This window comes from Microcaecilia unicolor, chromosome 14, assembly GCF_901765095.1.
Source record: "Microcaecilia unicolor chromosome 14, aMicUni1.1, whole genome shotgun sequence".
NCBI classification, from domain to species: Eukaryota; Metazoa; Chordata; class Amphibia; order Gymnophiona; family Siphonopidae; genus Microcaecilia; species Microcaecilia unicolor.
Window position 1 is genome coordinate 34843244 of NC_044044.1, and position 14937 is coordinate 34858180.

The following is a 14937-nucleotide window of genomic DNA, read 5'->3' on the forward strand; positions in this document are numbered from 1 at the left end:
TGAAGTGGCATCAGCAGTTGGGGTTGACCTATTTGGTGGATGCTATTTGTTATGTTATGGATTACAGTCTGCGGTATGTCTTTGGCTATTGCAGCATTGGGCAGCGAATGAAGCTGTCAGGTAGTGGTAGAAGCCTCCATTCTCCTGCATTGGGCTCATTTGTCAGCTCTCGGCAGTCCACATAGCAGGCATGGACAACGAGCAGGCACATGGACTCGGAGGAATGGACCTTTGAGAAGGTTGATCATTTTGGTGCTGGACTTGATGGTGACTGCGCACAATGCTCAAGTTCCTCAATTTTTCAGTCACTGGAGAGAAACACGATTGGAAGGGATAGATGCACCGATTCTTCCCTTGCCCAGAGACAACCTGTTGTATGCGTTTCTCCAGTGGCCTTTGGTGGGTCAGATCATTCAGTGCATAGTCTCTTCCAGGCACGGTGATTCTGAGAGCATTGGACTGGCTGCACAGGCCTTGGTATGGTGATCCGATTCCACTGATAGTGGACGACCTGCTGCACCTGCATCAAGGACCGGTGGTGAAGCCAGACCCATTGCTTACGACATGGCTTTTGAAGGCATGTCTGAAGAAAGAGAGGTTTTTCTTTTGAGTTGATTGCTTTGTTGAAGTTGTCACGAAACACCTAGCCACCCGCCTGGGGTTACCCCATGGCCACTTAGGGTCATTCCCCAACACAGCACAGGTCCTCCTGCACCTGCCGCTTGTGCTCTACAGTAGCACCTTCCTCCAAACGATTGGGTCACAACCACCTCTGGGCAGAAAGCACTCACAGACCCAACACACAAACCACCAGGATTCTTTATCAGTCCAGACAAGCAGAGCGAACAAACAATTTTGTTTGTGCTCATAAAAATTGAACACTGAACGAAAATGTCAAATAGCAAACAGTAACAAGTAACTGAAAAATGGATCAATTAGAAAACTAAACATCTATATACTGTCTAAACAGTACCTGAGAAGATCAGGACATCTGTGGCATGAGGAGGTCATTACAACCCTTCTGCAGGCGTAATAAAGGATTTGGAGGACTTCCAAAGAGTGGTATGCAGAGCATGAATTCTCTTCAGGCTCCAGTTACATATTAATCTGTTTTTGCAGGAGGGACTAAAAAGTCCAGCATTTGGTTCTTTGAAAGCTCGGATGGCAACATTCCCATATTTACAAGGATGCCTAGAAGGAGCGCAGTTAGCGTCTCATTCGGATGAGACTTTGCCTTGCCATGCCCTTGTTTTGCCTTTTGTTCCTAGAGCCCATCAATAATAGGTGTGCATTTTTCTGTGTTGCATCTCATCTCTAGAATGCCCCTTCCATGCTCTCTCTGAGCAGAATGCTCTCAACCAAAATTCAGGGCAGCTCTGAAATCCTATCTTTTGCCAAAGGTTTTTGGGCAATCACTAGTGCGATAGGTGCTGGGCTTTACTGGCCAGAATTGCAGCATTTTTTTTCTTTTTGGCTCTCTGCTCTTTTGGGCTCTACATCCTTCTTGGTTTTCTATCTTTACTGTCAAGATTTATAGTTATTTTCTGTTTTCTTTTCTCATGAATTGACTGTGAACCACTCTGATGGTTTTGTTTTATTGAAAAGTGGTATATCTAGTGACAAACGTAAGCATGGCTTTTACGTTTTAATAACTTTTATTGATGATGATGAGCACATTAGACAGGACCGTAACAATTCAAATATGACCTTTTGAATATTATAACATGCTTGTAAACATAAATATAAATCAGGCAACTTTTATCATCAAAGATTTTACTTTTTCTCCCTCCCGCCCCCCTCCCTATGGCCTATAGTTCCCAGTAGTTGACAACCCAGCGACACAAACAGCTTGACACAGCAAGTGTCTTAATAGGTTACATAATATAGTGCATTAACCAGACAAGTGGTCCTTAGTCTTTAGTCGTTAATCCTACTGTCAAGCCCCTTTCCCTCTCCCGCCCCTGTACCCTCCCATCCCTCCACCCCCCTCCCATACCCCCCACCCCCTTAGCGAGCAGGACCAAATTCCCCTCTGCTAAACCGTTAACCATACCTTCGGGTTAACCAGAGTTGAGGAGTAAACTACGTCCCCTGGGGCTCAGCTGCTGTAGGTACGGAGCCCAAACCTGAAGAAATAGCTTTTTACATTTAGCTGATCACTTTGAATCCCGAGCTTCCATGTAGCTAGAAGATGTACCTGGTTTCGCCAGTGCCAATAGGCGGGAGCCTCTGGAGAAGTCCAATATTGTAGAACGCACTTACGAGCAACCAAACTCAGCTTCCTACAAAGATAGCTGCAGGTGCGCGAAGAGGTGCAAAAGCTCGGGCTGGTCTAACAAACATTGCCTTTCTGTTCCTGTAATTTTATTCCCCATCTGAATCAAAAATCCAAATACCCTCTGCCAAAATGCTCGAATTTTTGGGCATTGCCACATGGCATGATAAAATGAGTCTGGGCCCCCTCCGCACTTAGAACAATTAGAGCTCTCCGTTCCCGTCAAATGAGCCAGCTGTGCCTTGGACATGTATCCTCGTAGAATCACTCTGGAGGAGAGGTTCTTTCCCCTCTCCCTCCATTTTTGTTACATAAATACTGATGAACATGTGGTTGCAAGATGCCCTATATAGGGTAGGACTTGCAGGTCTTTGTTCTGTCTCCATCTGCTGGATGAAAGCATAGTCCATTTGTCATGAAACGCCTACCACCCCTCTGGGGTTACCCCACGGCTACTAAAAGGGTCTGTCCCCAGCACAGCTCAGGTCCACTTGTTCCTGCCGTTTGTGCTGTACACTAGCACCCTCCTCCCACATCCGCTTCTAGGTGAGTCTCCTGTTCTCAAATTATCACCAGTGATTTCTAGGTTACTGGATCCACACTCCAGTGGTTCCACAGTTTCCAATAAGCACTCACAGATCCAGCACACAAACCAGGATCCTTTATCGGTCCAGATAGAGAGGCAATAAACTAAATTATTTATTATCTTAAAAATTGAACAAAGAGCAAAAACAAAACTGCAATCAGCAAACAATAACAGGTAAATGAAATATGGATCAATTATGAAACTAACTAAATGTTTGCTTACTTCCTAGAAAGTATCTGGGGAGATCAGGGCATATATCTGGTCACAGAGCTTCAGCAGAGATCTCTCTCTCTCTCACTCTCACCAAAGAACCACCACCTGCTGGCCAAATAAGAGACATACACCTCAGGACGTAATTAAAACAGGAAAATATCGAATGCATTTTACAGGCTTAAAACATACTGTTTCTTCACGCCATTATTTCTGGATTGATCTGGTAGGACTGAAAGAAAGAGTCTTAGCAGGAAAGACCAAATTTTCCCTTTCTGAGTCCCAGCAGCAAACTCTTGCTTAGACGTCCCCAAAAGAAGCTTTAGGAGTGGGAAAAGCTCTTTTGTACTGCGAGGGTGTGGCTTATTTACCCTAGAGATAAAGTGTAGTGGCAGTGTTCATTGCACAGCAGTATCTGTTTTCTATGAGTATCTCACACTTCTTTCTTGAAGGATCAAGGAGTACATTGGTCTTTTTTTTTTTTTTTTTGGTCACTTTCATTGCAGGAGAAGGAAGGAGTGCAGTGGGAGGTAGAAGTGGAGGATGACATGGAGGAAGGAGCTGGAGATGCTGAAGAAGAAGATGATCATCATATGGAATTCTGTCGTGTATGCAAAGATGGAGGCGAGCTGCTGTGCTGTGACACGTGTCCTTCTTCTTACCATATCCACTGTCTGAACCCTCCTTTACCAGAGATCCCCAATGGGGAGTGGCTATGTCCCCGCTGTACGGTGCGTGTGTTATACAGGGTGGAGGAAGGAGCAAGGGATTGGTTTTGGTGTTTGTCCTGAGATGCATTGTGACCTTTTCTTCCATTAGTGCCCTCCCTTGAAAGGGAAGATCCAGAAAATCTTGACCTGGAGGTGGGGACAGCCGCCCCCTGCCACAGCAGTACTGAAAGCAGCAAATGCAGAACTCTCAATTGTACCACCTAAGCCCCTGGAAGGACGGGCAGAGAGAGAATTCTTTGTAAAATGGCAGGGCATGTCATACTGGCATTGCTCCTGGGTGTCAGAGCTGCAGGTGAGAGATGGTACAGTTTCCAAATTATATCAAAGGGGATGTTCTGTTCATGGGGGTGTAAAATGCTGATCTGTGTCTTGCCCTATTGCTGTTGCTCACAGCTGGAGCTACTTGTGGTGTCTTTAACCATCATCTTTTCTCCTCTTACCCATAGCTAGAGTTGCACTGCCAGGTCATGTTCCGCAATTATCAGCGCAAGAATGACATGGATGACCCGCCACCAGCTGGTGATTATGGAGGGGATGATGATGAGAAGAGCAGGAAGCGAAAGAACAAAGATCCACAGTATCTGGAGATGGAGGAGCGTTTCTACCGCTATGGGATCAAGCCAGAGTGGATGATGGTCCACCGAATCCTGAACCACAGGTGCTGCAGGCATAGGAGAGCTCGGACAGCTCTGTTCCTGTACTAGATCCCTTGGTTAGATCACTCATTTGACAGTATACTCCAAGTTTCTACATAAATTAATATAGATTTCTCTTAAGATTTGTCCAGCACATAACACTTGATTGTAGTTACTGTCTTTTCTGTAACCATGTTGATACCCCCTGTTTCAGACCGAGTCTGTACATTAGCTGTCTACCCTTGTAATGGTTTGATCTTGGTCATATGGTAACTCGCATCTGCCATTTTTTCCAATGTTGATAATGCTTGGATTGGGAAGAAGGAACGAGCATGTGGTATAGCTTTTGCTGACATGGATGTCGTGCTCTTATCAGATATTGATGTATATCTTGATGATGACTTGCTGCTCTTTCATCTTCCTGCAGTGTTGATAAGAAGGGCAATGTGCATTACTTGATCAAATGGCGAGATCTGCCCTATGACCAGGCCTCATGGGAAACGGAAGATGTGGACGTCCAGGATTATGACATTTACAAAGCAAGCTACTGGAACCACAGGTACTGATACATACAGAATCTGTTTTGGGGTTTTTTCTCCCCTTTTTATCACTTCAGTGCTTTTCACTACACTGGCTCTGTTTTACTTGTATACGAGTCTGTCCCTTTCCTCCTGTAGCTCGTGCACTGATTTCCTGCATAACTTTTTAGGGAGCTGATGAGAGGGGAGGAAGGGCGTCCTGGGAAGAAGATTAAAAAAGTGAAAGTAAGAAAATTGGAACGACCTCCGGATACCCCTACAGTGGATGTAAGTGTAGAGAAGCTTAGGTCATTGATGTGTACGCTGTACATGGTCTGTGGTAGACCACTGTATGTAACGGATGCTTGAAGTTCTGCTGCCTATGCTGTCCCTGTTGCATAGTGGGGCAGTGCCTGAAGGAAGAGGGAAAAAAGTTCACACTGTTTTTGCCTGTAACCAATATATGCTCTTGTCTGATTCATACTTTTATTTTTTTATTCTTTCTGTGAAGCCAACGGTTAAATATGACCGGCAGCCGGATTACCTTGATGTGACTGGGGGGACTTTGCATCCATATCAACTAGAGGGATTGAATTGGCTGCGTTTCTCCTGGGCCCAGGGCACTGATACCATACTGGCTGATGAGATGGGTCTGGGGAAGACAGTGCAGACAGCAGTGTTCCTGTATTCACTGTACAAAGAGGTGAGAACTTCTCCATGTACCTCCCCTTCCCTCCATCTGCAAAGAGGTGGGTGAAGGGGGGTGAGTTCATGATATTAGTAGAATCCTGCCTTGGCGCAGTTTTAATGCCTGTATCAGTGCATTGTCACTCTCCCCCTTGCCACAGGGTCACTCAAAGGGACCATTCCTTGTCAGTGCCCCATTGTCTACTATCATCAACTGGGAACGGGAGTTTGAGATGTGGGCTCCAGATATGTATGTGGTGACCTATGTTGGGGATAAGGACAGCCGTGCTGTGATCCGTGAAAATGAATTCTCTTTTGAAGACAATGCCATCCGTGGTGGGAAGAAGGCATCGCGTATGAAGGTGAGTAACTGATAGAGGAGATAATGATGGGCAGTTTCTTCCTCAGTGTTTCTCTGCATGTTCTGAGCCTGCAGTGTGCACAGTTTCTAACATCTTTATGCTCGTTAGCTTTTAAAATATGTGATATGCAGGATTTTGTTTGCTTTGTAGTTGCTTTTCTGAGTGCTTAAGAACGTAATAGCCATACTGTTAAACCAGTGGTCCATCTAGCCCGGTATCCTGCTTTTAAGAGTGGCCAATCCAGTCACAAGTACCTGGCAGAATCCCAAATAGAGTCAATAAATGTTTGGGAGAAATGTAAATATGTGTAGCAGACTCCCCAAACCAGTAAATTACAACAAAACTTTTTGGTAAATATTAAATATACCAGAAAGGCAAGTTGGCATTAGACATGTTTAAGAACAAGCTTTAAGACTTCTTATACCACTCAGCTATTTCAGGGCACAGTTTATATGGAAATGTCAATCATTTGCCAACATGTCTCTCCATCAATCATTTTTACTTTTTATTAAATCCAAATGAGAATAATGTAAAAAAAATACATATCAAAACAGCGACTCCTTATCTTCAGAAGTGCCCACCGCACTGTGTGATAGCAACCAAACATAATGCACCCAACGCCACCTTGGAGTATTGACGTTTTGGTCAAACAAAGACCTGTATCTGGGGTTCTCCGAGGACAAGCAGGCTGCTTGTTCTCACGACTGGGTTGACGTCCGCGGCAGCCCCCACCAACCGGAAAAAGCTTCGCGGGACGGTCGGCACGCAGGGCACGCCCACCGCGCATGCGCGGCCGTCTTCCCGCCCGTGCGCGACCGCTCCCGCCAGTTACTTTTTTTCCGCGACTGAGAGAGTCGTGTTTTTGCAACTCTCTCGTTTCAGCCGCCGGAATTTTCGACCGCGTTTACGCGGGTCGTCGCTCTTGGCCTTTTCGGCCTCTTCTTCTTTCGTTTCGTTTTGTTATCCAAAAAAAAAAAAAAAAAAAAAAAGAATTTTGCGCGTGTGGAGCACGCGCTCCTCCCTTTTCCCTCGCTTTCTAGCGGGGACGCCTCGTTGCGGCCTAGTGGCCGCTCGGTCGGTTTCAATTTTCGTGGTGTGATTTTAGCCACCATTGCCGACTTTGACTTCGCCGACGCGATTTTTCCGTCGATGTCCTCGAAGGTCCCGAGTGGATTTAAAAAGTGTGGTCGCTGCGGCCGGCCGATCTCGCAGACCGACACCCACGCTTGGTGCCTCCAGTGCCTCGGGCCGGAGCACAATCTCAAGTCGTGTGCTTTGTGTCTCGGTCTCCGGAAACGGACTCAGGTTGCGAGGCAAGTTCTGCGGGACCGTCTTTTTGGAACTTGCGCCGGCCCCTCGACGTCGACCTCGACGGCATCGGTATCGAAGGCCGGTTCTTCGGTACCGGTATCGATGCCCGAGACATCGGCACCGATGGCAGCGACCCCAGGAGAACAGGTCCCGTCGGCCCGCCGGTCCGCCGGCGAGAGTGGGGTAGAGAGACCGCGTGGGCAGTCGGCCCCGGTCACTCCCTCAACTCGTGAGCCACGGGACCGAACCCTGTCGGACCCGGTACCTCGAGACCGAGGGGGATCGACCTCCTCCTCCTCCATGCCCTCCGGCACCGGTGACGTGCACCGGAAGAAGGACAAGAAGCGCCGTCACCGGGAGCCCTCGGTGCCTGAAGAGGAGTCGACGCCGAAGCGTCATCACAGAGAGGAGAGATCTCCGTCGGTGGTGGAGGTACCGACGCGTCGGGGGTTCCGGCACCTCGGTGCCGTCTCCTGGCCCCCAGCAGCTTCTGGCACCGACACCCTTACCGGCCCCACCGCCTTTCTCGGCAGCGGGCCTGGACGAGTGCCTCAGAGCCATCCTTCCGGGGCTCCTGGAAGGGCTGATGCGCCAGGCTGTGCCGGCGCCGGGGGTGCTTGCGCCCTCGGCGCCGATGACTGTGGCGCCGGCGAGCTCTAGCCCGGCGCCGGGGCAGTCGACACCGCCGCCGCTTGCGGTGCCGGTCTCGACAGCCACGCAGGTGGAGTCCCCGTCGACGTCGATGGAGGGAGCTCCGTCCCCGCCGGCGCGGGAGTCCACCGCTCGACGACACCGAGGCCTCGGTGCCTCGACGTCGAGCCGGGCCCGGTACCGGACTCAGCTACATGAGCTAATGTCCGATACCGAGGATGAGGACTCGTGGGGGGAAGAGGAGGACCCGAGATATTTCTCCTCAGAGGAGTCTACGGGCCTTCCCTCGGACCCCACGCCGTCACCGGAGAGGAAGCTCTCACCTCCTGAGAGTCTCTCCTTTGCCTCCTTTGTGCGGGATATGTCTATAAGCATTCCCTTTCCCGTGGTCTCTGTGGAAGAGCCGAGGGCCGAGATGCTCGAGGTCCTCGACTATCCATCACCACCTAGAGAGTCCTCCACGGTACCGCTGCACAATGTCCTGAAGGAGACGCTGCTCCGGAACTGGGTGCGACCATTAACTAATCCCACCATTCCCAAGAAAGCAGAGTCCCAGTACAGGATCCACTCTGACCCAGAGCTCATGCGGCCCCAGTTGCCCCATGACTCAGCGGTCGTGGATTCTGCTCTCAAGAGGGCACGGAGTTCGAGGGATACCGCCTCGGCGCCCCCGGGGCGGGAGTCTCGCACTCTGGACTCATTGGGAGGAAGGCCTACCAGTCCTCCATGCTCGTGACCCGCATCCAATCTTACCTGCTCTATATGAGCATCCACATGCGGACCAATGTGCAACAGCTGGCGGACCTGGTCGATAAGCTCCCGCCGGAGCAGTCCAGGCCTTATCAGGAGGTGGTCAGGCAGCTGAAGGCGTGCAGAAAGTTCCTGTCCAGGGGGATTTTTGACACCTGTGACGTGGCATCTCGTGCTGCGGCCCAAGGTATAGTGATGCGCAGGCTCTCATGGCTGCGTGCCTCTGACCTGGACAACCGCACCCAGCAGAGACTGGCTGACGTCCCTTGCCGGGGGGATAACATTTTCGGTGAGAAGGTCGAGCAGATGGTGGACCAACTGCATCAGCGGGAAACCGCTCTCGACAAGCTCTCCCACCGGGCGCCTTCAGCACCCGCCCCCACGGGTGGGCGTTTTTTCCCGGGCACGGCAGGCTGCACCCTATTCTTTTGCAAAGCGTAGGTACAACCAGCCGGCCCGAAGGCCTCGTCAGGCACAGGGACAGCCCCAGCGCGCTCGTTCTCGTCAACAGCGTGCGCCTAAGCAGCCCCCTGCGCCTCCACAGCAAAAGCCGGGGACGGGCTTTTGACTGGATCCACGGGAACATAGCCGCCCTACAAGTGTCCGTACCGGACGATCTGCCGGTCGGAGGGAGGTTAAAATTTTTCACCAAAGGTGGCCTCTCATAACCTCCGACCAGTGGGTTCTCCAAATAGTGCGGTGCGGATACGCCCTGAATTTGGCCTCCCTGCCTCCAAATTGTCCTCCAGGAGCTCAGTCTTTCAGCTCCCATCACAAGCAGGTACTTGCAGAGGAACTCTCCGCCCTTCTCAGCGCCAATGCGGTCGAGCCCGTACCACCCGGGCAGGAAGGGCAGGGATTCTATTCCAGGTACTTCCTTGTGGAAAAGAAAACAGGGGGGATGCGTCCCATCCTAGACCTGAGAGGCCTGAACAAATTCCTGGTCAAAGAAAAGTTCAGGATGCTTTCCTTGGGCACCCTTCTGCCAATGATTCAGAAAAACGATTGGCTATGTTCCCTGGATTTAAAGGACGCATACACTCACATCCCGATACTGCCAGCTCACAGACAGTATCTCAGATTCCGCCTGGGCGCACGGCACTTTCAGTATTGTGTGCTGCCCTTTGGGCTCGCCTCTGCCCCACGAGTGTTTACAAAGTGCCTCGTGGTGGTAGCGGCCTACCTACGCAAGCTGGGAGTGCACGTGTTCCCATATCTCGACGATTGGCTGGTCAAGAACACCTCGGAGGCAGGAGCCCTCCGGTCCATGCAGTGCACTATTCAACTTCTGGAGCTGCTGGGGTTTGTGATAAATTACCCAAAGTCCCATCTCCAGCCAACTCAATCTCTGGAATTCATAGGAGCGCTGCTGAATTCCCAGACAGCTCAGGCCTACCTTCCCGAGGCGAGGGCCACCAATCTCTTGGCCCTGGCTTCGCAGACCAGAGCGTCTCAGCAGATCACAGCTCGGCAGATGTTGAGACTTCTGGGTCATATGGCCTCCACAGTTCATGTGACTCCCATGGCTCGTCTTCACATGAGATCTGCTCAATGGACCCTAGCTTCCCAGTGGTTCCAAGCCACCGGGAATCTAGAAGATGTCATCCGCCTCTCCACCAGTTGTCGCACTTCACTGCTCTGGTGGACTATCCGGACCAATTTGACCCTGGGACGTCCATTCCAAATTCCGCAGCCCACGAAAGTGCTGACGACGGATGCATCTCGCCTGGGGTGGGGAGCCCATGTCGATGGGCTCCACACTCAGGGTCTGTGGTCCCTCCAGGAAAAGGATCTGCAGATCAACCTCCTGGAGCTCCGAGCGATCTGGAACGCACTGAAGGCTTTCAGAGATCGGCTGTCCTGTCAAATTATCCAAATTCGGACAGACAATCAGGTTGCAATGTATTACGTCAACAAGCAGGGGGGCACCGGATCTCGCCCCCTGTGCCAGGAGGCCGTCGGGATGTGGCGTTGGGCGTGTCGGTTCGGCATGCTCCTCCAAGCCACATACCTGGCAGGCGTAAACAACAGTCTGGCCGACAGACTGAGCAGAGTCATGCAACCGCACGAGTGGTCGCTCCATGCCAGAGTGGTACGCAAGATCTTCCGAGCGTGGGGCACCCCCTCGGTGGACCTTTTCGCCTCTCAGACCAACCACAAGCTGCCTCTGTTCTGTTCCAGACTTCAGGCACACGGCAGGCTAGCGTCGGATGCCTTTCTCCTCCATTGGGGGACCGGCCTCCTGTATGCTTATCCTCCCATACCTTTGGTGGGGAAGACCTTACTGAAGCTCAAGCAAGACCGCGGCACCATGATTCTGATAGCGCCCTTTTGGCCCCGTCAGATCTGGTTCCCTCTTCTTCTGGAGTTGTCCTCCGAAGAACCGTGGAGATTGGAGTGTTTTCCGACTCTCATTTCGCAGAACGACGGAGCGTTGCTGCACCCCAACCTTCAGTCTCTGGCTCTCACGGCCTGGATGTTGAGGGCGTAGACTTCACTGCGTTGGGTCTGTCTGAGGGTGTCTCCCGGGTCTTGCTTGCCTCTAGGAAGGATTCCACTAAAAAGAGTTACTTTTTCAAGTGGAGGAGGTTTGTCGTGTGGTGTGAGAGCATGGCCCTAGAACCTCGTTCTTGCCCTGCACAGAACCTGCTTGAATACCTTCTGCACTTATCAGAGTCTGGCCTCAAGACCAACTCAGTAAGGAATCACCTTAGTGCGATTAGTGCTTACCATTATCGTGTGGAAGGTAAAGCCATCTCTGGAGAGCCTTTAGTCGTTCGATTCATGAGAGGCTTGCTTTTGTCAAAGCCCCCTATCAAGCCTCCTACTGTGTCATGGGATCTCAACGTCGTCCTCACCCAGCTGATGAAACCTCCTTTTGAGCCACTGAATACCTGCCATCTGAAGTACTTGACCTGGAAGGTCATTTTCTTGGTGGCAGTTACTTCAGCTCGTAGGGTCAGTGAGCTTCAAGCCCTAGTAGCTCATGCTCCATATACTAAATTTCATCACAACAGAGTAGTGCTCCGCACTCACCCAAAGTTCCTGCCGAAGGTGGTGTCGGAGTTCCATCTTAACCAGTCAATTGTCTTGCCAACATTCTTCCCCAGGCCGCATACCCGCCCTGCTGAACGTCAGTTGCACACATTGGACTGCAAGAGAGCATTGGCCTTCTACTTGGAGCGGACACAGCCCAACAGACAGTCCGCCCAATTGTTTATTTCTTTCGACCCTAACAGGCTAGGGGTCGCTGTCGGGAAACGCACCATCTCTAATTGGCTAGCAGATTGCATTTCCTTCACTTACGCCCAGGCTGGGCTGACTCTTGAGGGTCATGTCACGGCTCATAGTGTCAGAGCCATGGCAGCGTCGGTGGCCCACTTGAAGTCAGCCACTATTGAAGAGATCTGCAAGGCTGCGACGTGGTCATCTGTCCACACATTCACATCTCATTACTGCCTCCAGCAGGATACCCGACGCGATAGTCGGTTCGGGCAGTCGGTGCTGCAGAATCTGTTTGGGGTGTAATCCAACTCCACCCTCCAGGACCCGAATTTATTCTGGTCAGGCTGCACTCTCAGTTAGTTGTTCTTCGTAGGTCAATTTCTGTTGTTTCCTCGCCGTTGCGAGGTTCCATTGACCTGGGTTCTTGTTTTGAGTGAGCCTGAGAGCTAGGGATACCCCAGTCGTGAGAACAAGCAGCCTGCTTGTCCTCGGAGAAAGGGTATGATACATACCTGTAGCAGTTGTTCTCCGAGGACAGCAGGCTGATTGTTCTCACCTACCCTCCCTCCTCCCCTTTGGAGTTGTGTTTTATACTTTATTGCTTGTCATTCAACTGGCGGGAGCGGTCGCGCACGGGCGGGAAGACGGCCGCGCATGCGCGGTGGGCGTGCCCTGCGTGCCGACCGTCCCGCGAAGCTTTTTCCGGTTGGTGGGGGCTGCCGCGGACGTCAACCCAGTCGTGAGAACAATCAGCCTGCTGTCCTCGGAGAACAACTGCTACAGGTATGTATCATACCCTTTAATCACCAGCAGTCGTAAAAATTTCCAGAATTGCAATAGAGCTATGACCAGCAAAAAGCGTTTGTCATGAAACGCCTAGCCACCCTCCTGATGCTATCCTGTACCACTTAGAGGGTCTATTCCCAGCACAGCTCAGGTCCGCTTGCACCTGCTGCTTGTGCTCTACACTAACACCCTCCTCCCACCGACTGGGTCATAACCACCTCTGGGCAAGTCTCTTGCTCTCCAATTATTCCCAGTGATTTCTTGGTTACTGGAGCCACGCTCCCGGTGGTCCCACAGTTCCCAGAAAGCACTCACAGACCCAACACACAAACCACCAGGATTCTTTATTGGTCCACACAGGCAGAACAAACAAATAATTGTGTTTATTCTCAGAACTTGGAGCAGTGGACAAAAATGTGCAAATAGCAAACAGTAACAACTGAAAAATGGATCCATTAAAGTAACTAAACATCTATATACTGTCTAAACAGTACCTGGGAATGTCAGGACATATAATTTTCCGAGCCTCAGCAAAGAGATCTGTCTCTTTCTTCTTCCAGGCTAAGACTGAAGCAACAGTCAGCACTACTGGGTGATTTCAAACTCCAGGCCAATCAGAGCCAAGTCAAGAAGCTTTAAATGTGTACTGCTGCTTGCTTCCTGCTTGTGTTAAAGAAAAAGAACACTTGGTTCCCTATAACAGGCTTTAAGCATAAACATGCACCATCGGGTGGCCAAATGGGAGAAATACATTTCAGACATAATTAAAACAGGGAAAAAACACGCTATTTATTCACAGCGTTCTTACATCTGATTTAAGGAATCCCAAATAGTAGCAAGATTTCATGCTGCTGATCCCAGGTCAAGCAGTGGCTTCCCCCGTGTCCATCTCCATAGCAGACTGTGGACTTTTCCTCCAGGAACTGGTCCAAACCTTTTTTAAACCTAGATATGATAACTGCTGTAACAGCATCATCTGGCAGTAAGTTTGAACTTACTATTTGAGTGAAAAATCGATTTACTTCTACTCATTCTACACATTTGAGATTTTGTAGACCTCTATCATATCCCGCCTCAGGTGTCTTTTCCAAGCTGAAGAGCCCTAACCTCTGTAGTCTTTCCTCATATGGGAGGAATTCCATCCCGTTGATCATTTTAGTTCCCCCCCACCCCCCTTTTGAACCTCTTCTAATTTCACTATATCTTTTTTGAGATACGGCAACCAGAACTGAACGCAGTACCTCAAGGTGAGGTTGCACCATGCAGTGATAGAGGCATTGTAATAATCTTTGTCGTCTTATTCATCCTTTTCCTAATAATTCGTTGCGTGCTTACTTTGTGTAGAGTGTAGGATTTAACATTTTCTCTATTTGTGTAGAAAGAAGCATCTGTGAAATTCCACGTCCTCCTCACTTCTTATGAGCTGATTACGATAGACATGGCAGTGCTGGGCTCCATCGACTGGGCCTGCCTCATTGTGGATGAAGCCCATCGCCTTAAGAACAATCAGTCTAAGGTAAGGCATGGGATGGGGTGAGAGGGGATGGAAAGCTTTAGGTAAGGAACAGTGTTGGAAGGGAGCAGAATGGTCAAGGGTAGTGCTCTTTTAGAGGGGGGGGGGGGGGCAAATCAAAGCAGTTCAGTAGTCAGTTGTGCAGCAGAAGCCAAAGCAGTGAGCAGATTTAATTCCATATGGTCTGCAGTCATTCCCCTATTAGACTATTAGGGAGGGGAGGTTGGTCTAGCTGATTCCTTCCTAGGGTCAATCCTTTGTTGAATGATCTCTTGCATGTGTATTGACTTACGCCTAATTCAGTTTTTCAGGGTCCTTAACGGATACTCACTCCAGCACAAGCTGCTTCTTACAGGGACGCCACTGCAGAACAACTTGGAGGAGCTGTTTCATTTGCTCAATTTCCTCACTCCAGAGAGATTCAAGTATGAAACACCCTCTCAGCTTATCTTCCCATCCCCAGTTAATGATTTATTTGAGACTCCCTCCACTCCATTATAATCCTCCAGATACATATATATATGTTTTTAATGCAATTCCTTTGCATTCCTCCAGCCCAGTCCAGACTGTTTTGAGTTATACACTCCCACCAGAAGATGGAAACTGAGAATTTCTGACTGCTGAGAGAACTATAACTGTCCTCTGCAGCCCACCTAGAGTCGGTATTTCTCAGTCTCCACCAGATGGTGGATGTGGT

The 14937-nt window shown here is 50.1% G+C and overlaps 1 protein-coding gene across 8 annotated transcripts in view; it reads left to right on the top strand.

Moving 5' to 3' along the window:
• Window positions 1–14937, top strand: part of CHD4 (chromodomain helicase DNA binding protein 4) — a 65854-nt gene that overhangs the window by 19419 nt on the left and 31498 nt on the right. For all 8 annotated transcript variants that reach the window (XM_030188328.1, XM_030188329.1, XM_030188330.1 and 5 more), the window contains exons 10-18: window positions 3578–3802; window positions 3891–4094; window positions 4249–4460; window positions 4865–4996; window positions 5147–5243; window positions 5467–5658; window positions 5804–6004; window positions 14106–14243; window positions 14544–14665. In XM_030188328.1, coding sequence (XP_030044188.1) covers window positions 3578–3802; window positions 3891–4094; window positions 4249–4460; window positions 4865–4996; window positions 5147–5243; window positions 5467–5658; window positions 5804–6004; window positions 14106–14243; window positions 14544–14665 — 1523 coding nt within the window. The remainder of the gene's footprint in view (window positions 1–3577; window positions 3803–3890; window positions 4095–4248; window positions 4461–4864; window positions 4997–5146; window positions 5244–5466; window positions 5659–5803; window positions 6005–14105; window positions 14244–14543; window positions 14666–14937) is intronic.